Source organism: Mastacembelus armatus, chromosome 4 (assembly GCF_900324485.2).
Source record: "Mastacembelus armatus chromosome 4, fMasArm1.2, whole genome shotgun sequence".
In the NCBI taxonomy this organism is placed as follows: Eukaryota; Metazoa; Chordata; class Actinopteri; order Synbranchiformes; family Mastacembelidae; genus Mastacembelus; species Mastacembelus armatus.
In genome coordinates, this window is record NC_046636.1 from 20,655,158 (window position 1) to 20,682,124 (window position 26,967).

The following is a 26,967-nucleotide window of genomic DNA, read 5'->3' on the forward strand; positions in this document are numbered from 1 at the left end:
CCGTAATCACAGAAAGACTGGACGCCAAAATACCTCAGAGCACATGAGCACAAATGACAGATGGAAGACAGGGAGGTTTGTGAGGGATATGATGGAGAAGGCAGAAGAAAGTGGGACAAAGAGGTGATACAAGTTATATCAGAAAGGAGTGTTGAAGGGTGGCTGCTGAACTAAACTGTCATTTGTTCATATGTGCTAATACTTAGAAAAATAGTAACAAATGTTTTATTATTACTTTCCTAAAAAAAAAAAAAAAAAAAAAAACAAAGCCTCCTGCAATATGTTACTGTTTTGTTGCTACTGGCTGATAAGCAGCTGAAATGTTGCTGTGTCATTTCTGGATGTGCAGGGCCCAGTAGCTATCACAGTCACAGCATGAACACTTGCATGATTTGTTGGAAGGTATGTGTGAGTGTGTGGGGGGTGAATTTGAACATCAGCAGTCATTAACCCCCTTTGTGGAGAATTCACAAGTTTAGGGGCATGTCTGAACAGGTCAGCAGCTGCAACACAGCACTGGAAGAAAGGAGGCATCTCAGATAACTGCACGCGAAGACTGAACAAATAGACCTGGTGTTATTTAAGATGAGTTATGAGAATAATATTTTTATGACTTTCATGCTGTTTTCTATTAGAATATGATTCTTTGTCAGGAATCAAGTTACTGTAAAGAACCAAAATAAAAAAAAAAAAAACATCTTTTCTTTTGTCCTGACAAGAGAAAGCTGTTCTGACACAGCTGAAGGGCCCACCTGCTGCAGGAGCGTTTCTCCTTGTGTAGAGCCTGCATATCCACGTGTAGGTGGGGGAGCACGAGAGAGGGGAGAGAGAGGGGGGGGGGGGGGTCTCATTGGCGTCCAATCAGATCTGACCACCGCTCGCGCTCTATAAAAGCCGCGTCCGCTCGGAGCATCCAGTCAGCGCGCTGATCCAGTCTGATCCAGTCCCGGACTGCCCCCTGGTCTGTTACCTCGACTCAACACGGGATTTACTTCGACGGTTTGTATCTGAAGCTACAGACTTTAGGAACTTCCGGACTGTTTTCCCCCCTTTTGACCAGAATTGACAAGCGGGAAAAAAAGAAAATGCGTCTCATCCAGAACATGTCGACCATCGCGGAGTATCCAGCACCTGAGTACTCGCTGCCCTGCCGGGCCATTAAAATAGCAGTGATAGGAGGCAGCGGAGTTGGGAAAACAGGTGAGAACATACGTTTAAACGCACAGCCAGTTCCAGGTGATGTATTTTATCCTCTGTTATATTTGGAGTCTAATATTGTCGCATCGCTTTTCTTTATTTCAGCGCTGGTGGTGAGATTCCTAACAAGGCGTTTCATCGGAGACTATGAGAGAAATGCTGGTGAGCTACTGAGCCATATTTGTGTTTTTAAGGTGAATTAGACTAAACCGGATCCCTGATACTGAAAACGTTTCCCTCCTCTCTGTGCGCAGGTAATCTATACTCTAGAGAAGTCCAAGTGGACGGAGAGCAAGTGACCATCCAAGTTCAGGACACCCCAGGTGCAGAGGTAAGAGGGGCCAGATTTCTTTTTACAGTTGAATTTTCACATGCTGAGGTGACAGAGCTGCCTGGGTTAAACACACACATTAATAAAAAAAAAAAAAAAAAATCAGAGCTAATTCAATACAAATCTAATCTAATTTACTGTCTGGCTGTTAAGATCATCAAATTTTCTGTAGACTGGGCACCAGTCCAACATCACAGGTGTGTGTGTGTCTCCTGTTGTAGAGCCCTGCAGTCGGGCTATCTAATCTCTCATTTAGGCTAATGGATGTCTGAGTCCAGGGTAAATGATACCCTGATCCACATCCAGACTCTGCAGTAACCCACAGCTTCTCTGTTCTGGAGGAGTAACCCTATAGCCCTTGTCTCCCTCAGTCGGCATTCCAGTCATTACTAGAGATCAGTTGCATAAAGTCAGGGAATGATTAATCTGGACTCAATTCATTTTTCAAACACAAAACCTATTTAAACTGTTTCTCTGTGCTGTGGTTTAATCAAGTCTCTTCTTTTTTACTTACCAGATGACAGATAATCGTGACAGTATCCCTGATCACGTGACCTGCTCCATCCAATGGGCTGATGCTGTAGTGCTGGTGTACTCTGTGACAGACCGGCGCAGCTTTGACCTGATCGATCAGCTGCATCAGCTGGTTGTCCGTGCAGGCGGTGCAAACGTGCCTCCAGTAATTCTGCTGGCCAACAAGGCAGACCTGCTGCACCTCAGGCGGGTCGACTCTCAGCAGGGCCCGTTGCTGGCGGGAACACTGGGCTGCTCTTTCTATGAAGTGTCTGCCAGCGAGGACTACAGCCAGGTGCATGGGGCTTTCCACAGGCTCTGCTGCCAGCTAGCCAAGCAGCCACCCCCTGCCTCCAACTCTTCAAACACCTCTGCCAGCACTGCAACAGAGAAGAAGCGCTCGCCCCTCATCCCCAGGCCAAAATCTCCAAACATGCAAGATCTGAAGAGGAGATTCAAACAGGCTCTCTCTGCAAAAGTCAGGACTGTCACCTCAGTGTGAGTACAAGCTGAAAGTGGTCCAGAGTGGCCAGAGAAAGAAAACTGGTGGAAGAGAAACAAAGGCAGAAAAGATTCATGCTTCTCCACTGGAAGATGCCCTGTTCTAGTCTGCCTGAGGAAGATGGGGAGATGAACAGGGATAGGTTCTATATAGCAGGAGGCAGACAAATCTTAACAGAGGAAATGCCCTCAGGGGTCTGTCCTAACCTATACCATTTGTAAGGAGAAGCAGTGAAGAGGTTTATACGTACAGAAGTACAAAAGAGACCTGAGGACACAGAAGCAGCTGTCTGACACTGACTGATCTCCAGACTGTGCATATAAAAATCACAAACTGTAAAATCAAGCTCTCCTGGCAACATGGAGCGCCTGATGGACTCTCATGCTTATTTTTAGCTGTGCTGCCCATTGTGACAGCTCTATATTCAGTCTGCCACTACAGGGCACTGCTAAAGGAGGGTATTAATATACTAGCCACTTGAGCCAGGGCTCTGTGGAGCTGTCTGTGTGTGTATTTGGTCTCTCATATGTCAATATCTGCTGTATATATTTTTGCAGCATCCATCATTGTCAGAGTGAGGAGAGGAGGGATTCTGGGGATTGTAGTGGGGCAGCAGACGTCGTATGTAGCATGTGGTGTGTTATTATCACTGATGCACTTTATAAAAAGAGGAATAGGCCAATGGACCTAATGTTATTTATTTGTTACCACCATAATTCACATTTTCTTCACAATAAAATGATGAATTTGAAATGCATTGTCTGTGCTTTATTTCGCATGTGTACATCTGATTGCAGAAACAACCGGAGGTAAATAGTCTCCAGCACAATGCAAATGAAAACTCTGAAATCTGTTTAAAGCTAAAAGCACTCAGCTCCATCCTTGACCCTAGAAAATCAGTTTGACAAAAAAGCTGTTGAAACAGCCGGAGGCACGGCACTGGATGAGTTCATGATAGTTTTCCCAGAGCTGACCTTGTTTTATTAAGGACTCTTGAGAATCATCAGTTCCCAGAAGATGAGATCAGAATAATATTAAGCACTTTCATTAAAACTTGAATGTGTGTAGGTTAGAAATCTGTTTATTTACAATTCAAAACTTAATTAGGGAGTCCTGAATACCCCGCTTATATCTGTCAGAAGAGCCGCAAAACACACAGGATTAATTAGATCACAACACTCCCTGTCTCTGTTTGATAAAGTATAGGAGACTCTTGTTATTCAGAACCGATGCAGGTGTGTAGGTGGATGAAATTGCTGCGCTCTAGCCGAGGTGACTCATGCTGGGTAGAATAAAGAGTATGGTGAGTGTGTGTGTGTGTGGGGGGGGACCCTGAGAGGGTGGAGGCAAATGATAAACCTTAGCAGACAGCATGATGTGACTTGTTAATTATTCTGCTCCTATTTGTCACCATATGATGTGGTGAGGTGACAATAGATACTAACAGAGAGTGTGTATTCTCTTCCAACACAACAGCAGGCCTTCCCGTATTCACACCTTCACTTGTAATGAGTTCACACATATGGCCTGCTTTTAACGCAGCCTGGATGAAATGACTAACAACTGATGGTACTGCATATGCAAATTAATAACTGTGTCAGCATGATACAGGACAATTTCTTTAAAAATAAGGACAGTAGCTACTTTTATAAAAGTGCTTTAAGATTCACTGAAGGATTTTATTCAACAAAACAGAGTAGGAATGTTGCTTCATTTTCTTTTTGTTTCTTTGATTTCCACTTGCAGCTTTTAACACAGAGTCTCGTCACATGCGAGGTGCAGAGATGCGTGTGCATGTGCATGTCAGGTTTTTATAGACCGATATCAGGTACCAGTCTTTGGGTGGTGAAGAGGAGTTCAGGTATATCTGCCGGCCTCAGCAATCTGGTAGACAGGACCAGCACCTGGAACAGAGAACAATAAAGTCATTAAATCACTCGACACTTATAAATGAAGCAGACATGGACGTCAGGGGGAGGGAGTGTGTGAAGTGACAATCAACAACATGCATGAATCAGGTGCTGTGGCCTCAATTTGATTGTAGGAGGTTATGCTTTGAGCCTTGTTTATTTTTATTGGCTGTTCTTTAGGTGAGGCACTATCTCAAAAGATACTTTATGGTTGGTGACACTCCAAAAAAAATCTAGCTTTTGGGTGTAACCGTCTCCTTTGAGCTCATGCAATAAGAGATGGAAGTTGTGTGCTGCTATTGATCCATTTCCAGACCTGGAACTCGCATCATTGTTGACTTCATGATGGATTTGCATCGTCAAGACACAGGCGTAAATGGCATCATTCACACACTTTAAGACCATTAGTTGAAAAAACACAATGCTTACACCACATTTTGGCACCTGATGTGTTAAAGAGTCGAGTTGCAAAGTCATGATATCAAGAAAGAAGTGTTTCCAGCTTTCTCACAGACTCCATCAATTATGGAATTAAAGACTTCTTAAAGCCTTAAATTCTGACCCACCACGAGTGTGTGGGATGCATAATCTCTTCTCTCTGAATTCCTGCATACAGCCCAGTGTAAAAAGGTTTCATAACAGACTGTATTTATTTGCCTTACTACTAATAATAGTCGATTTATTACAGAGTTCTTAATAGGGTGAATAAAATACATCTCTGTAAAAACTTTAATATTTAGCCTTAAAATGCTGTGGTCTTCACGTCAACACAGTTACATTAAAGTAAACCACTAACCCACCACTCTGAACTGTATGTAAGAGTCGGCTGGTCAGCACTGGAAATTCGTAGCTATATGTTCATTTACAAATCTATTCTCAGACTGCTTCCATCATATCTATGCACATATTTACCAAAAGACTGATGGTTATTATTCTCTAGTGTCTATTCTCTAAGTGTTAGGGCCAATTTTAACTGCACAATCGAGTCAACAACAGAGTCCTGGGTACATGGCATCTACTAAAAACAGAAATAAAAGTTACTTGAACACATATTCAGATGTGAAACCAACATGTAAAAGGGCCATTGCAAATTACATAAGACCTGAAATTCTGAAAAAGGTATTAAAATTCATCCATAACTGTCGGGAATCAGAGCTGTGCACATTCCTTTTTCTATGCAAAGAGGTAAACCACAAGTACAAAATTTTTTACATCACGTCTGTGGGTTTGTTGTTCAAAAGATTTTAGAATGAGTATCCCTTTAAAAAATGTCAGGAAAAATAGGTGGAAAGTTCTGCGGTGACTCAAGCAACGAGGGAAAGGTTTTCAGTGTCGTTCCACACATTTGAAATGACTTTCTATTTATTGCTGTGTTTTCTCTAAATGAGACAACTCTGACATATGGTATATATGATGTTCATGTACCACATGCTTATTTCGAGGCAGACTCACCACTAGATGCAGACTGAAAAACATTTTCTGTTTCTAAATGGCAGAATCTGAAGATATCACATCTTTAGTTAAACCATGCAGTATTAGTATTTTTTGGTTGGATTAAGAACCACAGTTGTCTTATGTTGTATAACAGAGAAGTTCTGTTTCTCAGCAGAAGTGTTGTTTTAACTCTGGGTCAGCACCTAAAATTGGCACCGGGCCTGTTTGTAGTGGCAGAGTGAGTCTGCTTCAGAGGAATTCTGTCAGTGCGAGACCAAACCGTTGCAGTTTGTGTTCAACTCTTCCTGAATGTCTGGTCCACAGACATTAGCCATTGCAAGCGCACGCACACAGGCACATGCACACACAAACGCACATTTGCTTATTCACGGTACATTGTGCATGTATGTGCTAAGTTTATTGTGCGTCTCCTGAGGTCGATGTGTGTGTGGGCCAGCAAGTTATTATACAAGCGGGTCTTTATTCAGTTTTCCTGATTACAGATGGAAGACTTTGATCCTTGCAAGCCCTTTCATTGCCCCTGGCGTCCTTCTCAAAGCCTTTTATTAAGACAAACCCACATTACTCAACCTCCTGCTGCCTCGCACTGGTTTCACTCAGAAAAAAACGCATTCATCTGCATGTTTTACATGGCACCGCATATGTAATCGGCACTTAAACCACCAGAAGGCACAGGCTGACAGACACATCATGTGTGCAGTTACTGTACATACACGTAAAGCCCAGGTGACGCTCCTCACCTCTAGGCCACAGTCTGAGACAGTTTATGTTCATTGCATGCTGTCACATGCTCTATCAAAGAAAGTGCCAGGTGAGTCTCACCTACACTTTCTCTATGAATTTTTGATGTTTATTTAAACCCTTCATTCGACTTCCCTTGCCCCAGTTAAAGCTGCAGTTTAGGATTTGACCCTTGTGTTTCTGATTTGCAGGATTTTTTTTTTGTTTTAGGAGTGGTAGAAGGTGGTAAGGAGCATGAAGCCCTGCAGGTGTCATGAAGAAATGAAAATGACTTTTGCAAACAAATAAGAAACTTGGGTTCTCAGATTAAGAAACTGTGCACATTTTCTTCTCCATGACTCCTTGTGGGTTCTGCACATAAGTTACCAGCAAGCAGGAGACACAAGAGTGATTTATGCAGGAATGGCCATTTGTTTGTTATCTGGTAGTCAAACACTTAGGGTTCTCACTTACTCACCTGAGTCCCAGGTTTGTGTGCGGCGACGACGTCTTTTATGAGACGGAGCTCTGATGGTGTGACTCCACCAACCAGAAACAGGAAGAGCAGAGGGTTGTCACTGGGATGTGGGCGACTCACCTGAAGTTAAGACAGGACATTGTGATTGGTCATTGTATTTTTAGACTGTCTGGAGTGTTTATCCTGTTTCCTATTATAGGACCGTTTGTGATAAACAACCCACTTTGTCCAGGGAACACTTAATCATTCTCTCTCCATATTACTCTCCCTGTGTCTCGTTGCTCAGTTACTGCTCAGCTGGCGGTGATACTGATGGGAGTGGACTCCAATACAGCAACAAAGCTCAACAGATGATGCCTTCTCACCCCTGTAATGACATGGCTGACACGTGGACATATGCAGACACACACCATCATACAGTGCATATAGACACAGAAATAAATGCACCACATCACCTGCGTCAGGGAACTCCCACAGACTTAGACACTTGCTGGTACAGTAAAAAACAGGATTAACTGTCATGTAAAGATGTTATTTAACAGCAGGGTAGTTAGAAGTCTGGTGTTTCTGCAGAGTGTGACTGGCTCCTGGTTGGTGAGATGAAATCAGGACACATCTGTTGCCTGTGAATGTTAACCGAGCAATCAGAGCTGCAGGGGCGGACCCCAAGGGGAGAGTGGCTGTACACGTGAAACACCAGCAGGCTGGGCTCAAGCGTGTCAAGGATGATTCAACATGTGTTTCTGAATAAAATGTGTGAACTAATGTTTTCTACTGTATCCTGCACATGCTATGTTGTTGAATTTAAAAACTGGCCCGGCTTCATGTGCGAGTGGATCCATCACCTGTTTGTTTGTTGGATCCAGAGTCACACTGCAGCTACAAATGTCTGAACCATGTGTACTGCCATGAGTTAGATGGGGAGGGAGGGGCTTATGGAAGTGTGGAGTGAGGAGGTGTGAGCTGAAATGTGCTGCCAGGCATAAATGAAGAAAAGAAAATACTATTCTTTGTCCGCATGATAAAATGCACTCAAAGGTTGTCTTAGAGATATTATCCACTCAGTTTCCACTCAGTAAATCATTTAAAAGGAAGCAAATTGCTAACCTTTTTCTTCAGCAATACTGGAAGCACCTTACTCTTTTACTGTTTTGGGTCTGAACCTCATGTTAGTTTTGAATCTAAAGCTAGGAACAAACAACAAACCTGATCTACCTTAAAGACCTACTGGTGACACTGGGCTGCATCAGCTCCAGGCTGGTGTCGGACCATGCAGAGCTCTAAAAGTAACATCCTGCGACACATTGAGCAAGTACAGGGTAAATGTAATGTAAAGCTAAAGGTTTTTGATTTCCTCCAGAACAAAGCATCAATAGTTCCAGGAAGCAAGTGGGAATGTGAGATATTCTCTGATTTGGGGACTTTAAACATGTATTTTGTGCTGTTGGTCATACAGAGGAACTGTGGGTGAATGAACATTTGAAGGAACACAAACCAGCTCAACTGGGACTCTATGTAAGCAAAGACTAAACATGGCACACCAGACACACACACACACACACACACACTTTGGTTACAGACAATTTAAGATGACAGTTTAAGCGTCAGCGCACAAGCTCCCACTGGGTCATAATCCAGACTGCAGGGTCCCGTGTGCTTAATGATATAAACTGTAGAGTACACAGTGGGCTGTGTGGTTAAAAATAGAAGTTTCACTGCATTAAGGGTGTGCACTGAGCTCCTATAGACTGCTCCATATTCACTTTTATAGGTTGAGTCTGTCTGATTTGGTGTTTCTTGGGCCAAGTTTCCTAACTTTTGTAAAACCCAGGCCACGGTTATGCAACTGGTCTAATTCCTCCCCTCAGGGAATCATTAGTTTAAGGAGTCCCAGATGTGGGATAATCAGACCATGGTTAGAAATCTGCAGCGGTGGATATGCATTATCCACAAACCTAAAACTACATGTCTGTAGTCAAAATATTAGTGTAACCCAAACATTAACATCTTTGTGTCTCCTTCTGATGCACTCAGGTTTGGATGCCTAAATTAATAATTAAGATGCTTCCTTTTATTAAAATATGAATATATTCTACTGCCTGGCCACTGGCATATTTATTTCTCTTTCTGTACCACAAACAGGGCCAGTGTATGTATCTCAGGATCATATTCTGCCGTAAAAATAAATGTGTCTCTTTGAACCTGTAATGTCAATATGCATGTCATTGATAATTATTATCATTATTGAGCCAAAATCAGTTTGATTACAGTTTATGTTCATGGAGCAATTATACAAAAATACTTTTTGAAATATCTAAATTAATAAATGAAATGAAAAATAAATATCAAATGAATTCACCAATAAATCAAACTAATGGGTTAAATGTAAGATTTTATGATAAACTGAGTCTTTGCTAAAGAAATCAATAGCAAAAACAACCTTTTAAACACTACTGGGAAAATGATTTGTGGGCTGATTAAACTAAAATTCAGGGCACTGCAGACAAACAACAAAAGATAATCCTAAAGTACACAAGAAGAATTTCTAGGTTTTCCAAGGAAGGTGTGCTTGCAGGAGCATGTCTATTACTATTTTGCTCTATGAGTTACTACACTGCTTCACCACCCATCCTGAGGTTTGGAAGCAGCCTGTAAAAATCATCCTTCAAATATACAGAGCATTTGGTTGTGGGGGGAAAAAGATTGTTATTTAGAATTTTTAAAAAAGACTTTTTTGCTCTGCACCCTAAATGCTTCATCCAATTTTATGCCCATATTTAGAAAACCCCAGAGGCATGACATGCATTTATTTTTGAAATACACCAACCATTAAAAAGAAAAAGTAATTTTCAATGTCCTGGAGGCCTAATGATAAATGCAGCTGTATCTGCAATGCAGCACCCAGCATTGGTAACTATGTGCACTACATGAACCCTGACCTGTAAAATGTCACACATATGGTGATAAAAAAAAAAAAAAACCTTGATCATGGTCTTGGCCAGATGGGGCCATTTTTGTTAGGCCCATCTAGTGAAACACATTACACTCTACAAATGTGAATTAAAAGTGAAGCAAAAAGAAGCAGCTGGTGACACGGCTTTAAAGTCTGAACCTTGGCCAAATGGCCAGTTTATTGTTTTTTTTTTTCCTCCTATCATCTCCTTATAAAAGGATCAGCTACTGTATTACCTGAAAGTGTTTCCAAACATGTGTGCAGTGCCCACTGTAATAAACAGTGACTGAAACATTAAGGCATTTAATTAACTGTCTCAGTATACTGTATGTGCACACATGGGAAGGCTCTTCAGCAAACTGTCTAATCGGGTCAAGTCAAATGGAGGAAGGACCTTTGTTGTCCACAATGGAAGGATGGCAAAGGTAGGACTAAGAGGATGTGACAGAGTTGACCCCATAACATACAAATGCCTGTGTGTTTGTGTGCTTGGAATCAGTGTCTGACCTTCATGAACATGCTGAATCCAGTCTTCAGCAGGTCTGTGAGGCCTCCAGACATGTACTCGATGTCAGGGCATTCGTGCCTGTCAGGGTGGAAGACTTCCTCCAGGATCTGTCGCAGAAAAGGACGATAGGTTGCCTGCAAAACACCAAACACCAAACAATGGACTTGAACACCAGCTTTAGTTAATACCTAAAATACCTGCACTGACTAAGCTGTTTTATTTTTATATACAAAGATGGGTCAAGTGTCATATTCTAGAGTAAACAATCTGCATATGCGCAACAAAGAGGTGTTTAGCCTCTGTGTGTTTGTGTGAATGGCTGTGGGTGTTGACAGAAAGTGGAGGTATAAACAGCTCTGCATGGCCAAACAAGCCTCTGACGTATGAGTCACTTTGGAAAGTGGAGTTTGAGAACTGCTGCAACCAAGACAAAAAAAATTCTGCACTGTTGGATGTGGCTAAAAACAGCACTTTGACCAGTTATGAGCTGCTGTTAAAGAGGATAACTCAAATCAAGAATCAAAACCGGCCAGTCTTAAACAGTCCTGTGACTATTTTTGGACAAATGCTGCTTTCAGTTGTACAAACCAACCAACCGAGGACCAGATGGCAACAGTCAGACAAGCACGGAAGTGAAAGCTGACAGTCAGTCCACTTCAGCTTGTTTGCCTGCATGAGCTGATCAGTTTTTCTATGAAAATAAACATGTTGACACCATCACACAATGTAAACTGCTTCACTAAAACAGTCAGGAGCACCTGGCTCTTTGCTCCATAGTCATGAGCGTCTAACTTTCACAATCGCAACAATGAATAACTTTCAATTGCTGCACTTGACAGAGAAAAACTGGAGTTTCAATTTAATCTAGGCGCTAAACTGCCGCGGCCTCAACTAAAGCCTCATAAATTCTTTCTAATATTCCCGAAAAGGTGATCCAAGGAAAAAAAAAAAAAACTTTTCTGCCCAGCAACCCAGGACAGACTGTACCATTTATAGACTTAAAAGCTAGTGCGGATCAAGGATTAAAGCTTTTTTTTTTTCTTTCATGGGAGTGAAGTTTGCTGTCTCAGAGAACAATGAAAAACCCAAACAAAATGGACGAGCTTTATCTGAGTAATCTGAATAGCAGAAGTCTTAAAATAACCTCAATATCTTCCAGCACTGGAAAACTGGCTTGTTTTCTTGACACACAGATGCTACTGTAAATACCAGAATGTAAGCAAGGTAAGGATCAAAACCTTTCCCTTGGATGTTGCCAACGTCTGAACATTCCAGCAAAGCCCACATCCACCAAGTTGTTAATTTACATATTAAGCACACACATACACACACACACACACACACACACACACACACACACACACACACACACACACACACACACACACACACACACACACACACACACACACAATGTTGTCCAAACGTTAATGCATCCAGGTGTTTCAGCCCACAGGCATCCTCTCACCCCAGTCTGGAGTATTAGTGTATGTCAGAGAGAAAAGACTCACAGCCTCCCACTCCCATGCTCCCTGAGGAACAGCCAAATTAGGCCTGGGGAAATCCTGCTGCCCTTGTTACATAAAGCACACATTATATAAACTAACATTCACTTCCACCAAGGTGACTTTTTACATGGGTCAGCCTGTGCGAATTAAGCTCTGAGTAAACACATTACCGATTCACCACTGCCTAAACGACACATGCATGCACACACATACACAGCGACATCAGTGGTATAAACAACCGATTCAACCCACAGTCACGGAGACATTTTCATCCGAAAAGCTAAAAGCAATCCCATTAAATCACCATAGCAAACACCCACATGATAAAAACAATATTATAATTTGTCATATGATAATGCCAGTGCTTAAATATTCCTCTGCACGCAACGCACCCACACACAGACACAGACACACACACACACAGATACACACACACACAGAAACACACCCCACCCCCCACACACGTGAGTATCAGTTTCCTTGCTGGCTTTTCTTGGCATAGAGGTGGATGAATAAATTAATACTCCAAAACAACACGGTGACAACAACAAAAACACACATGGAATGATGAATAATGAACACAGGGTACTGGAATGTGTTGGGAAATCATCCAGTGAAAAATATATTTGAGCATCTAATTTAAATACATTAAAAACAATGTGCTAAATTTTAATCAACATGTTGTAATCGCAAAACTATGTGGAGCTAATTTACCCCTAGGCCACACATGACAACACTCAAAGAAGTGACTGGCCTAGACAAAGAAATGTCAAACTAGTACTTACAACTTTAATATAAATTTGACAAAGCTATAGAGGTAAACTGACCCTTCAGTTTTGCTTCACCTTAGAATTAAATTGATTACGACTGATGCCTTCAGAAAATACATTATATGGATAAAATATCAAATCAGAGCTTATTTCTATAGCACTTTTAAAGATTTGTACAAAGTGTTTCACACAAAAATGAAAATGAATAGAATGAAAGGAAGACAGAATTTAACAATTTAAAACAAAAGATATTGTATTGGTGTAAAGTTGCTATGCAGGGTCAGGTATCAGTAGAATCATCAACATACACTCAAATACAAAGGTTTTCAGCCTCTTGCTAAAAAGTGAGAAATCAGAGATGGGCATTTCATACCAGTAGCTCTGGTGCTACAGCTTCAGCTTCGATCTGCTCAAGAGATAAAACGTGTCCTGGAAGGCTCAAGAATAAGGTCAGCTGAGGTATGTAAAGGTTTTGCATGTTGACGCCTGACCGCTAAGATGACAAATAAGATGGGCAGTTAAGGGTTAGATTATGGTTTGAGTTGAGAACCACTCCCAGCTTTCATAAAGGGAAGTTAATTCTCCTAAGGCAGAAAGGTACAAATATGATTGAAACCAGAGCAAAAGGGCTCCAGGGACTAAATCCACCAGTCGATTAATTTAAATCGTATGTTTAAAAGTGTCAGATGTATGCTATTATGTTCCACTACGAGGAAACACATAAAGACAGTAAACATCTCACATAGCTTCTGTTTAAATCCCTATGTTGCATCACCAAGCATAGACCCCAGCTGTTAAATGCTGGGGTCTATGTATTTTTTTTTCCAGGAACTTCTACAGCGTTCAGCTACTCACAGCATGACGTGCTCAGGAAATCTGTGATTTTCATGCAGCTCTACACCGAGGGCACATGTGACAGTGAACGCGTTCAAGTGTTGCTGTGTGTTGGTCTGATTAATTATGATACCCAATAAACAGAAAAAGAAGGGAGTCAACAGACACTTTGATATTCTCATTTATATTACTACATTCATTTGACGTTATCAATGTAATCCGCCTTTTTAAATGAAAAGTAAAAGCTTGGTTACTGAAGCTAATGGCTAATGGCTTTGTGAGAAATAAAATCAGCAGCTTGCATGACAGACAGTGAAAAAAAAGGCAAGAGCACAAGATTCTGACTGATGCCAAAACCTCTCCTTTATGTCTAAACCCATGGGAGGAGAGTGCTACACTTTAGGGAGAAGCTTCACTGAGAGGAAGACATCTTGACCGATAGCTATTGACTGCATCGGTGGAAGGGATGCATGCTGAGAGAGGCTGGTGGATTTCTGATGTTTCTCTAGAACTGCCAATAGCAGGAACATATCATGCTGTTCTCCTTTCAAATGGAAAGGTTTTCATTATTCAGCAGGAACGGGGACAGGCAGTTCTGTTTCAAACAAAAACACACTGACGCTCACATGCATGCACTCACACCCACACGGTCAGACACAAAGATATTATATTTTAGCAAAGATGGCTAGAAACTTTTTTCATTCAGCTGCAATGAAATGGAGATGGGGCAATGACAAATTAGCTGCAGCATTAAAACGGATGATTACACGGATGAACTGAAAAAATAAAAGCCTCAACCTACACAGTTTAAATTGAAGCTCAACACTTATTTTAAAACGGTTCCATTTTGCTGTCTGTTTTATTTACATTTATGTATGTGCCTAAAAGTTTTGATCTCTAAAGGAAAAAACTCACATGAACTTCAATTCATTCACCTTCATGTTCCTGGCCTATAATTCTCTAAAAGCTACCCAATCAGAGTGAAGGACAGTGGTAGTGAAGCTGTCTGCAATAAAAGGTAAGAGCCTTTCATGAGGACAAAGCGTTCAGATGTACGCTGACAGGTCACTCTAAGTTACATAAGCTCTAAGACACAAACAGTTTATGAAGAGGCCCTCACAGTGAACTCCCTCTGGGTGCTCTATGTAACTTGAGGGGAACAAAAAACAGGTTCTCTACTGAGTCTCTGCCTGTGTTACCGCCACAGCAAGAATACGAAAATAGAGAAAGTTGTTGTGAGCAATGGACAATTTTAACATGTTAATGTGTGTGTTGCGATGTTGACAGCATGTGTTGGATGTGGATGTGTTCCTCTGACCTGGTGAACTCCATCACTGGCAGTGTAGACGGAGTGCAGCTGCTTGAGGTGATCTCTGGTGTGACTCAAACACCGGAGGGTCTCGAACATCCCTTCCACCGCTGAATGGGCTCGCTCTGTGGTCAGCTCCTCTGGGCTTGCACAACCTAGCAAAACACACATACGTACACACTCTTACTAAATGAAAACCACATATGAACGTCAAGAGCGTGACATAACAGAGGCAAATTAGATAACTGTACGTTAGGTTAACACACACAAGTCACACACACTACATGTTCCTTCAAAATTGACCCCAGAGCAGAGTTAAAGATGTAAAAAAAAAAAAAAAAGTCTCATGCTGCTTTTTGCTGGTAGGTTTCTCAGCTGGGTGTGCAATGAAACAATTTATCAAGGTAAATGCATGGGAGTGAAAGGACAAGAGCTCCTTTATTGGAGCTGCCTAATCAAAAGGTAATGCCCCTTTCCTCGTACAGAAAGGCAAAGAGAAAAAGACAGTTGCTGTGAATTAAATCTGAACTGACAGAGCACAAGAGGCAAGGAGGGGAAGAATGAGACAGACTGTGGGGGTTGCAGAAAAAACAGAAAAGGTAAACAGAAAGTGAGAGGACAGAGACAGGTGAGGACTGAGGATAGTACTACTGATAAAGGCCAGCTGGCACCTGCATCAGGGATGTGCTGCCTTCTGTTAACACAAGGGTCAGCAGCGTTACACATGATAGAGACTTGAATGCTGTATCAGTACAGTCGCGTCTGAAAGGCTCACAGGTTATGACAGGTGTATTGATGATTCCATCATTAACGTTGCGACAGTATCAGCAAATCTATCCAAGAAGATGCTTTTTACCCTGTAGTGTAATGATATAGTCTGTGTATTGCAAGGAACACGTCCAAATTCTCAGCCTCTGACAGACTTTATTCACTTTTCTTCAATTACAAAAAAAAGAAAGAAAAGATTGTGAGAATGATGGACAATGTTGCTCTTCTCCAAACTGATTAAATTTTGTACTTTGTCTGGAGTTAGGTGAGAAGATTGATACCTTCAATACAAGCTAAATATGAAGCTGCAGCTATAGAGGCTGGAAAGCTCAAAGAATGGGAACAGTAATGTGTAACAGTCTGGTGCAAAATCCCCATAAAAAAAAGGCAATTTGTTGTTATTACACTTTCATTTGTGTCTGGTTCTTGCACGTAGCTACAATGACTGACTGCTGGCTGTAGCTTCAGAGGCTAAAATCTCAAACTTTAACTTTGTGCTGCTAAGAGATTATGACTATTGACTGTTTATTAAAATGGCTTCAAAAGTCAAAAGTCAAGTTGGAGTGATATTTTTGTCTATTTTTAATAAAACATTTGGAAGATGGGAATGTCATTAGTTTTGCAGGTATTTTCTCACAAGGCAAAAAGAACTGGACAATTTAAATTGTAAACAAATAAAAGGAAAATCAATATATCTAAATGGTAGAATTCAGTTTCTTATGACATATATTCTACAACATAGTATATGCTAACAAACTAGGAAATTTCCATCTCTCTAGAATACATATCTGCCTCTTAATTAAAGGCAGACCTGCCAGGCAACTGATTAGACTAGACTCAAAAGGTTTTGAATGACTTCTACCACCACAGGGTTACCATCAAACACCGGAAAGTCAATTAAGGCCCGAATACAAGATTATATAACAATATATGAGCTCACATATTATATGGATCCACCTTGAACTGAAAACATACAGTAAACTCTAAGGAAAACCATGTCATTCCTAACTGTTCCCACTCTGAATGGCAGAGACAAGATATAACTTTCACAAGACTGAAAACAGCCCAGCATAGAGTTTGCCTCATTTTATTTGGCACATTACATATGCTGAGGCATATTTCAGAGTTAGTACAGTTAGGTAATGTACCCAGTGCAGCTAGAATTTGTCTGGTTTTAATCTCTGTTAGTTCCCTTTCCTACCAACATACACGGTATCAAATTCAGAACGCTGAGTCTTTGTTTTGAGTCGCTGTGTTAAGGAATGTAAAGCGTCTGTGCTCTCCTGTGGAGCACTGGCTGTGAGGTAAACTCTTTGGAAAAACAGCAGGGCTATTTGACGGAGGTGAGCGTGAAGGTTCAGTCAGATGTGGGTCTTATCTTTCCAGACACCCGCAGAGGAGAAAGGCCTCCAAACGCAAAACAAACTACAACTGATGTTTGTCTCTAGGAATTTATACTGTCAAAAGAACTCTATGATATGAAAATGTGGAAAATACATGGACATATACTGTACATTAATGACAGTTCTGACTTATCTGTCTGTGTGAAGAAATTGTTGAGGATGTGTACTTATTTTAGGTGCTTGTGTGTACTGGAATGGGAGTGGGCTGGATAAATTATAATGGCTAGATACAAGTAGGTGTGTAAATCTGTTGGAGTGTTTGTGTGTCTGCTGTGAGAGAGCTGGTTGACTTGTTGCCAAAGCATACAGTGCAGGCCTGGGGCTTGCTCTGTTGCTGTGGCAGGCTGTTGGATGGAGGCCGCGCCAACACCCCCAACCCTCGCTCCCCCCCTCGAGGCAGTCTGTGGTTTAGATGTTGATCATGGTACAGCAGATCCTGCGCGGGAGCAGGTACTGATCCGGGAACAGCCAGCGTGTCTTCAAGGCTGAACACCTGTGTCTGAATTCATCTCACGCAACACTGCCACACCACCCACCATATCGGCACCACACCACACACTGTCTGATGTCTCTCACGCAAAATATGTGAGATGAATTCAGGTTACTTCAAATAAAGTACATAATAAACACTTATTTAACTGTCTGACTGGCATCCACTATTTCTTGTCCTTCTATAATTGCACCTTTTGTAAAGCTGATGGGAAGTGATGAGTAAGTAAATGTCATTTGAACAGTTGCGCTTATGCCTCAGCAGAAATGACTATAAATGTCTGTCTATAAAACAAGCACATTTTCTTCCTGTAACAACCCCAGTTCACACTGTAACCAACTTGTTACGATAATTACAAATAATAACAGTCTAAGACTGACTCAGCACTGTGCTGCTCAGAAACAGATTAGGATGCAGCAGAAAGCAGAAATGTAGTGTGGACAGGAAAAGGCTGATTGAGGGTTTCTTAATTAGATCCGGCAGAGCTGTAGGTGAGCAATATTTACTAAGTTGTGTGAACGCAACCTCTGACGCTCAGAAGGTGAAACCAACCAACCAGAAAAGCACAGAGGAATGTATCGCTAATAAATGAAGCTGGACTGGAACTAAAACAAAAAAGCTAAATATGACACTGGAAAGTTAATGTTATCATATAAAGACCTAACAGTCACATCCTACAGTGTTCACCCCTGCAGTAGTTTTACTTTCTAACTGAGTGACAGAGATGCTTAGAGCAATACTGTGGATTTAATGATTGTTTCAAAACTTACCAGTGGCAAGAAAAAAATAATGGCACTGTTTTGAATTTTCCTTCTGCATAAATTGGTCATGAAATATGATTTGATCTTCGCTTTATCTGTTTAATGGCTGTGTTGAATAAAGACATGAAAGATCATAACTGTTTGTTGAAATTTGTGACTTTGGTGAAGTTAAGATCATATTTCATGACCAATTTATACAGACAACCAGGAAATTGCTAGCAGTGCCATTGCTTTTTCTTGCAACTGTAAGTCTCATGCTTTTTTTTTTTTTTTGCATTTTTCTTACCATCAAACAATAAAATCCATCACGCTTTTTAAAACAGCTGAGCACTGACGTTTTAAGTGTAACATCACTGATACAGTAGAAAAGGGTGTATCTGTTAGTTCCAGCTGCAGATAAATACACATCTAGTGCTCCAAAGGCTTTGGGCACACACACAATACTTGGATGCAAAGAGGCTGAATAAACAATGTCTGTAAGTATGTGAGAAGTTAAAAAAAAATATCCCCAAAATTTGTGGCAGTAGAAAGGCGTTTGTGTCACTTACCACTGCCACACTGTTGTGCTTACAGGAAATATGGCCACTGCTGAAGAACACAGAGAACATTAAATTAGAAAAACACAGCATGTTTCCTCAACAACCTCCGAAAACACTGTGACAACTCAACTATGCCTGACTCTACAACCAAAATTAATCGCGCTGTACTTATCAGTGGAATGTAGACAACGAGACTACATAAAAATATCCTGGTTTACTTTGAAACCTGATCAAAAATGCTATTCTGGTCTGAGAAAAGAATGAGAGTACGTGACGTTTAGAGGGAGAGAGATGGAGAGGGACACAGAGAGGAAAGGCTGCAGCTCACCAGTGATTTTTACAGAGAGTTTATGTCAGATGTGGTAATCCTGTGTTAAATGCTGGGAATGAAAATCTCTTTGCTACTGCATCTCGGGATGAAAAAAGAGAATCGGCAGAAGTGGATTTTCATTGCTACATGTTTCTTGTGCCCCTTTCCCCTTTACATGATGCTAGTTGTCACCATGGCAACCCTGTGATCTCTAGGTCAGGGGGAAGTCAGTTCTGCATGGTGCTATCATAAAACTCACATAAGTGAAGCTCTACTGCTGAAATATGCAAATATAGCATTATACAACTCTACAATGTTTTAACTGTTGTAGAGAGTTTGGTTCACTTCAAGAGCCAAACCAAATGAGTGAATGAAAAAATTAAAAACGTTCTCTTTTAAACTCTGATGGACTTGCAGATTAAAAAGAAGAATCACAGGGCCCCTCAGATCAGAACCCACATCAACGATTCCCAGAATTCAAGCAGTAGACACATGTGAACATCAAACCTCGAATTGCTGTAAAGAAACCACTAGTGAGGGAGATAGAGAAACACAAGGAAAGGACATTTATACCAGCAGAAATCTGTACAGGCAGCATAGTGGGGTAGTGGTTAGCACTATCTCCTCATAGGAGGAAGGTTCAGGGTCTGAACAATCACACTGCCTTTCTGTGTGAGGTCTGCATGTGAGGTCGAATTAAAATATATTTTCATTAATAAATAAAGGAAAATATAACAGGTGTCTGATACAAAGTTGCCCCTAGTATTTGAAGTTTTGGTTTGACCTTTTGTACAGTGAGAATAATACATTTACACACCTGCTTGACATGTTCAATTGGCCAAAAAGGCTAACTATGTCCAAAGATGGCAGACAGTGCAAAAAATATGCTTGGTCACAGATCCTCAGTGACTGGCAAATGGTAGCCAAGGGCTGCTTGATGTCTCAGCACCCAAGAAGTTAAGCCTGTAGTTGTCTGAATTCCAATGTTAAGCCTTAATCCTCTCTAGAGCAGCCCGCTTGAGAGAAAACACAAGACTTGTTAATCTGAGCTACTTCACAGACTCTTTAGGAAGTGCAGAACAATGCCCTTTACGCTGATTTACACAAACACACACCTCAGGCCATCAAGCAGTCACTTTAAACCCGAACACCTCCATCCTTTTGAGAGCTTGCTGAGCTCCTGGAATAGAGTGAACACAATGTGAGGCCAAGTATGAATTCTTCTGAGAATGAAGACAAGAAGAAATGTAAAATGAGAAGAGCACGCACATGCACACACACACAGTAGCCACTGCATGCCAGCATCCTAAGCTTGAGTCCTTAGTGATTAATCACACACTGCCGAGGGTGTGGCCCCAGCTCTACCACTTATAGAGAAAACTCGTCATGGTTGGAGTAGGCCACAGGGAGCGTTAACTGTGGAGAACAGAGGGGTCTGCATGTGAAACACTGTCTCCTGAGTACTTTCATGTCAACTGGGTGGTTGTGTTGGAGGATGAGCATGTGGGCTTCACAGTGGCTTGGCAACAAGGTCCTCAGATGTTCTACTAACAGGTGTGAGCAGATCAAACAACAGGCGCGTAGGACCCACAAACTGAGGGGGAAACACCTTGTCACCGCCAAAGGGAGCTTCTGCCGGTGTGGCTGGGTATAATAAATCATTAAAGGGAAAGAGATTACCTGGTTGGGTTCCCATACTGCAAGTAGATCAGAGAGCCCTTAATGTTTGTTTGAGCATATTTGTGTGTAAGAAAGAAGTGAACATAGGTAGATCACAGGCTTAATGATCTGGGCAGATGAATTTCTCCATCTGACCTAAGGTCTTTGGAAGAAGATTAGATGGTAGTCTCTCTGTCTACACGCACGCACGCACACACACACACGTACAGGTGCAAGGAGAACCATGCCTTTTTTTATTTCAGAGACCTAAAATCACGACCAGGGTGTTTTCTGTGTTTCAAACATGGTTTCAATGTAAATGAATGAAATCTGCCAAGATGCAGAGAATGCCACTTACATCAAAGACAAAACTACAACTCCGCACGCAACGCACCATGAGTCTCATCTTTGTATCAATGACAAAGGGAAGCATAAGAGAACTCCGTGTGTGTATATTATGGTGAGCTATTACACAAACCCTTATTTTACATCAGTTCCACTGTAGCTGTCCAGTCGACTGTACATTCAGTATGTTAGCTCTCCTGTCTCATAAATGCTCAGAGCAGTTACGTAACCAGTGGAACACCAGGTGCTTATTTTCTCATATAATGCTAAATATATTTCAGTGGATTGATTGAATACAGAAGTTATGCATGCAAATATCGCCATCATACTATGTGTTTGTGTGCATATAAAAAGCATTTCTTCACTGTCTGGATGATATCAGATGTCTTGCTAAAATTGCAATGAATAATTCATCATTCTGTGCTGGAAGAAGTACGATGGCAGAAAAGTGTGAAGGTGTAACACAACTGTCTCTTGATGTGATGGACTATAACAGTTTTTTTTTTTGCCACATTTTTGCACAACATGCCGCAGCATTTCTTACATTTTATTCTTAATTTCAATAACAGTTCCTGGAATCTACTGGATTTTTTTTTTTTTTTTGTACAAAAGAAAAACTTTATTATAGGTTTTTTAAACTTGCATGAGCTGTTTAATCATCACAATGAACATCAAGTATGCATTCATTTATGTCAAAACTATATTACTGTTATTTTAACATGGTCCAGACTTTGAGAGTAAAAGTAATGAAGATAAATTGTAAAAATTAGAATCAGTATAGCACCATTTGATAATGCTCAAATATTGTAAAAAACATATTCTGTTGTTGAACCTAAAATGGATTTTTGCTTGGTTTTGTTTGGTTCAGTGGAAAAGAGCTGTAAACACATGCCAGATATATCATCACCATATAAAGCTGCTGTGGCTCCCACTGAGTGCAATCAGCAGATACTGTATGGAGTAACAGTAGAAATGTTTGGAGTCCACTCTGGTCCTTTGGCATATGCAAGACCAATTATCACTATCATACTACTTTTCATGTGGCAGCAACCTGCCTACTGAGGCCAAAAACTGCACTGATGTGAGCAGTGAGAATAAACCAAAGCAGTAAAGTTGTGGGGCCTAAAACCAAAGCAGTGAATTGGATGATGCTATAAATGTCAGGAGAGCTGAGGAGCACTGCAGAGTTGGGTAACAATTCTCTAAGGTTTTGTCACAGCGCAGGACAGTTTTCACATTTTTTCACACAGATTTTGTATTTGCAAATATAGTGCAATGTAAGAAATCTAATGATTGAAAAGTTTCAGCCAAAAATGAACAACTCTATAACATCCACTCACTTGATAATGCTCATCAAATTGTACAAAAACATGTGGTTGTTAATGGGCTAAAACTTTCAAACACATTGGTAGCAAAGCTGTGTCTCTGTTCAAATAGTGTGTCATAGGACGCTTATCAGGCCAGGCTGCAGGATTTATGTTTCTATGGGTGAGAAAGTAGTTGACATGGCAACCTCATAATTTTACACAGGCTGAATGCACTGAATGAGCATAGTATCATATTTCTCAAACTCTAAACATCTCCCTCTTTGTATGTCTCTGTGCATGTGGGATGCTTGAGCATACACACATGTGCATGTATGTATGTATGAGCACCAGGCATTATCTGCTAGGCGAAATAAGAGAGTTTTACTTAACAATGAACATTCAGGGTGATTTGATTACATTTCAGGAGCCGAAAGTACTTTATCATTGAAGTGGCTAGCCATGAAAATCTTATGTAATGAAGAAGAAGAAGAAGAAAAAACTCTTTATACAGCCACTATTATATGTAGGAAAGAATTAAGTGGTACCACTGAATGTGACTTATATATAAAAATAAAATGTGAAAACTCAAGACTCAAGAAATATTTGAAAATGTGCTGCACTCCAGCTCCAAGCAGAATAAGTGTCAGTTCCTTGACCCTGGAAAAATATTTGTACAAGATAACATTTTAATCAAATAATCTTATAAAATAATAGATCTCTTATTTATGCACATTGGAAAATATCCAAAAATCACTCAAATTCAGAAAAAAAAAAACTCTCTCCTGAGCCCAGATGAACCTGCAACCTGCTGCTGCATATTCATACCTGCATGTGTGTAAAGGAATGTCATTAGCACTGTGATGACTGAGTGTTTGTGTGTATGTGTGTGTGTGCGCACCAAGCCAGGACAGACAATGTGTTTTCTTTAATATGGTGAAATATGCTGTTTTTGTGTGCACACTCATGATTACACTCTGTGCACACTCCAACACAAGCGTGAATGTGTGTGTCTGTGTGTGCCTGAGCCGGTAAGGGATAGTTTTCATCACTCCTCAATTCAAGATCATTCCAGAGGCTGGGCGTCAGTGGCTGCAGACATCAGGCTGCTCCAAAGAAAAAAGTGCTCTCAGTGTTTCCTTGTTCTAATCTCCCAGCAGGAGCTGGCAGCATCTGCGCTGCTCAAACTGCTGACAAAGACCTCGACTGTAGGACTGTGCTGTGAGATTAGACATCGCATTTAAATAAGTTACTGTGTGGAAATATACCATGCCATGATCGTGCTGAGCAGCTCCCTCTTGCACACAAAGAAAAGTGGTGGACCAGTCTGTGCTTTCATCAGATTAAAGTAGAGGCATACTGTGAGCTAAAGTAGGCTTATTCTGCCCCCTAATGGACAACAGAGGCATTGCAGACAGTGAAATAAGTGCAGAATACTCGAGGTGTAATAATGGAAGCTTGTGTTGTAGCCAGAATACACCTGAGTGGATAGGACTTACACTCCTTCCAGTCTAAACAGAATTAAACTTCACGTGAGCGTAATTCTAATAAGGAAAATCTTTGTTAGGTTAGAGGGGTTTCCTATCAGACTAGTAAACATTTTTTCCACTGCTATAGAGCCCTCTGTTGGTCAAAGGCTGCACATACCAAAGACCGCTTTATCTGCCACTGACAATTAATGTGTGTGCCACGCGACTGTAGCTGAGGCTGCGCAGTCATTCATCATAAGGACCAAACTGAACTGAGCCGAAAGCTGTTTTGGACTAAAGTGTTAAATGAATAGAGTTCAGTGTTGATGTAATAATTCCATTTAGGTTGTTTTAAACCTGCAATAACTATTTTTTTTAGCCTCTTAGGTACAAGTTATAAACACAACAATGACATGGTGAGCAAAGCAGTGGCTTATTTACACAACCCGATATTATGATGCAACACCACCATGAGAATTGTGTTTCTTGATTAACTGAGGAATGTAATTTATTCTTTTTGCTCAGTTTTTGGTGTTTCCAGCCAATCAATGAGGTGAAGCTCACTATAATACCTCAATCTGAGGGTGGTTCTCAAGTATCAGTACTACGAGTGACGCCTTTCTGTCACTGTTGTCATGTGGGCATTTGACAAATTGTTACTCTAAAAATATCGATTAATAGTCACTTAAATCTGTGTAAATCAATATAATATAGACGGTTTGGAAACACTCATCTCAAACTGATGCAGTCTAATACAACAGTCCTGTCATAAATGCTTCCTCACAAAGGTCATAATGTTGATAATAATGGTGCTGAAACTGTTTTAGAGGTATAATATATCTACCCAACAAACTGCCCACTGAGTGCATACTGATGCAACCCTGCCATAATTAACAACACAAGCAGAGGGACAGAGCATTTGAAATTGTATGGTGAGGTCTCGTAAAACACCAAAACTGTAACAGGTTAGAGATGCTGTATTATTCTGTTAATAAAAACTGCTCAAAGGTTTGTCAGGTTGTAGCTGACAGAGCTGATAATGTTAGTCCAGAGCCAGCACATAAAAAGAAATGTTCTTGACACGATGTTTGAATTTTCACAGATCACAACAAACAGCATAAGCTGCAATGGTAACAACATTTTAATTACCTGTCACTGCTGGAGAAGGTGATGACAAGCAGAAGGCTAAGACTTCGACTTTCATAATAATTGGATGTTGAGCTCTAATGCCGATTTGATAGAAAATGTACAGAATTTGTTAGTGTAAGTGATGTATAGTCAATTATTTTATATTACACATTTCTGAGTTTTTATGGCTCCAACTGTTAAAAGTTTCTTCAACTTTTGAACAATATGTACATGTGAACACACATCTATCCTTTACCCTGGCCAACACACATTTTGTAATTAAAAAAAAAAAAAGTTGAAACACCTGCATTGATGACATAATGCTGTGTTTTCGTACTAGCCTGTGAGTTTTTGGTTTTCTATCTGTATCGGCATGTATGATCTCAAAATCAAAATCGTTTCTGAAGCTGTGACATCAACAGCATATAAGGGGTCAAAAAGCCTAAAGCCAAGGGAGGTCAGAGACAAGGTCAAACATGAGTAAACAAGGACTTCCTCCCTGAGGGTAGAGTCTGCACCTGGACTTCACATTACTGCTGTGCTCGGAGTCTGCTCAGCACCAACGAGCACATGTGGCCCAGAGGAAACAAGCTCATAGTACTGCAAGTCTCCAACGTTGCAACACACACACAAACATAGAGTTTGGGGAAAATGTGCTGGCCAATAAGGGTTCAGTGAACCAACTCCCAAGTTTTCATGAGTGGCCATACCAGCACTGCTTTGCGTTAATGAAAGTCCACGCACAGCTGCATGCACACACTCGGAGAGGTGACAGCTGAATCTTTGGTGTTTTCCCAAAGCCCACTGTGCTGTTAGAATCAGTGTAACGCCTGCTCCATCTTTCCACAGGGAGAGACCAGGATTTATTTATGACTCGCTGACACTTTGATCTTCTTCGATTTCACAGCTCAAACAGCTTGTTTGCTTCCCCCCTGCTCTGACTCTGTCACATTCATCTCTTACTCTCACCACTGATACAAACGACTTTCCTTTTTTGTGACAGTATGTGCTTTCATTTCATGCCTTACATTCATGTTATGCGCAAGAGTGATGCATGTGTCAGGTTAAAACAACCCATGTTGTAATCATTACAAAAGCCAAGAGACAGATTGTGAGACTTTAACATGCAGCAAACCCAAACAGGCTAGCAGTTTCTCTTCTTTGCCTCCTTTACTGGCTCCATAAGGTCTTCAAGTGGGGCCCTGCAAGGCCCCATTGAGCTCTGCCATACACTGTGGGAAGCAAGACATTAATCAAGGGTGGAGCAAATGGAGGAGGGCATGAGGAGGACAAGGGTGGCAGGGGCGTCCTGCTCTCCCACCATGATTTCTCCAATCCCTTCCTCCCTTTTCAGGATTTTAAATCTCTCACAGTCGGAGGAGTCATCACCCTTAAAGCCCCTCCCCTGTGCTCCATGGGAATAATGAATGACCCAGACACATGTACAAACATACATAAAAACAGAATGCAGCAGAAACCTGTACCTAATATAGCCAAAAGCAGGTAAAAAAACATCCTGCAAAACAATTTTAGTAGTGGGCTAGGAGGAGGGGGGCTGCAGAGCTCTTATTTTGACAGTCCCTCTGTCCTGGAGAAAATGGCCTCTGTTTGTTTTCCAAGGAGAACCATCTGAACATCTGTGGTGTTCCTTGGAGCAACATGCTGGGCTTGAGTTACAAACTACACTGGTCCACAAGAACACATGAAAACACATGTGCAGACACATAAAGAGACACACACACACACACACACACACACACACACACACACACACACACACACACACACACACACACACACGGG

General features: G+C 41.1%; 2 protein-coding genes across 2 annotated transcripts in view; one reads left to right on the forward strand and one right to left on the reverse strand.

Annotated features, from left to right (window-relative positions):
* The first annotated feature begins 929 nt into the window (after positions 1 to 929).
* Positions 930 to 3,296, forward strand: rasl11b (RAS-like, family 11, member B). The gene is made up of 4 exons (XM_026305231.1): positions 930 to 1,200; positions 1,303 to 1,359; positions 1,452 to 1,528; positions 2,046 to 3,296. The coding sequence occupies exons 1-4, from the start codon at positions 1,086 to 1,088 to the stop codon at positions 2,541 to 2,543; spliced, it is 747 nt and encodes a 248-aa protein (XP_026161016.1). The 5' UTR covers positions 930 to 1,085; the 3' UTR covers positions 2,544 to 3,296.
* Positions 3,289 to 26,967, reverse strand: part of scfd2 (sec1 family domain containing 2) — a 75,967-nt gene continuing 52,288 nt past the window's right edge. Inside the window, exons 6-9 of the mRNA XM_026305230.2 lie at positions 14,998 to 15,143; positions 10,567 to 10,701; positions 7,107 to 7,226; positions 3,289 to 4,447 (exon numbers count right to left, since the gene is read on the reverse strand). Of these exons, the coding sequence (XP_026161015.1) occupies positions 4,355 to 4,447; positions 7,107 to 7,226; positions 10,567 to 10,701; positions 14,998 to 15,143 (494 nt within the window). The 3' untranslated portion in view covers positions 3,289 to 4,354. The remainder of the gene's footprint in view (positions 4,448 to 7,106; positions 7,227 to 10,566; positions 10,702 to 14,997; positions 15,144 to 26,967) is intronic.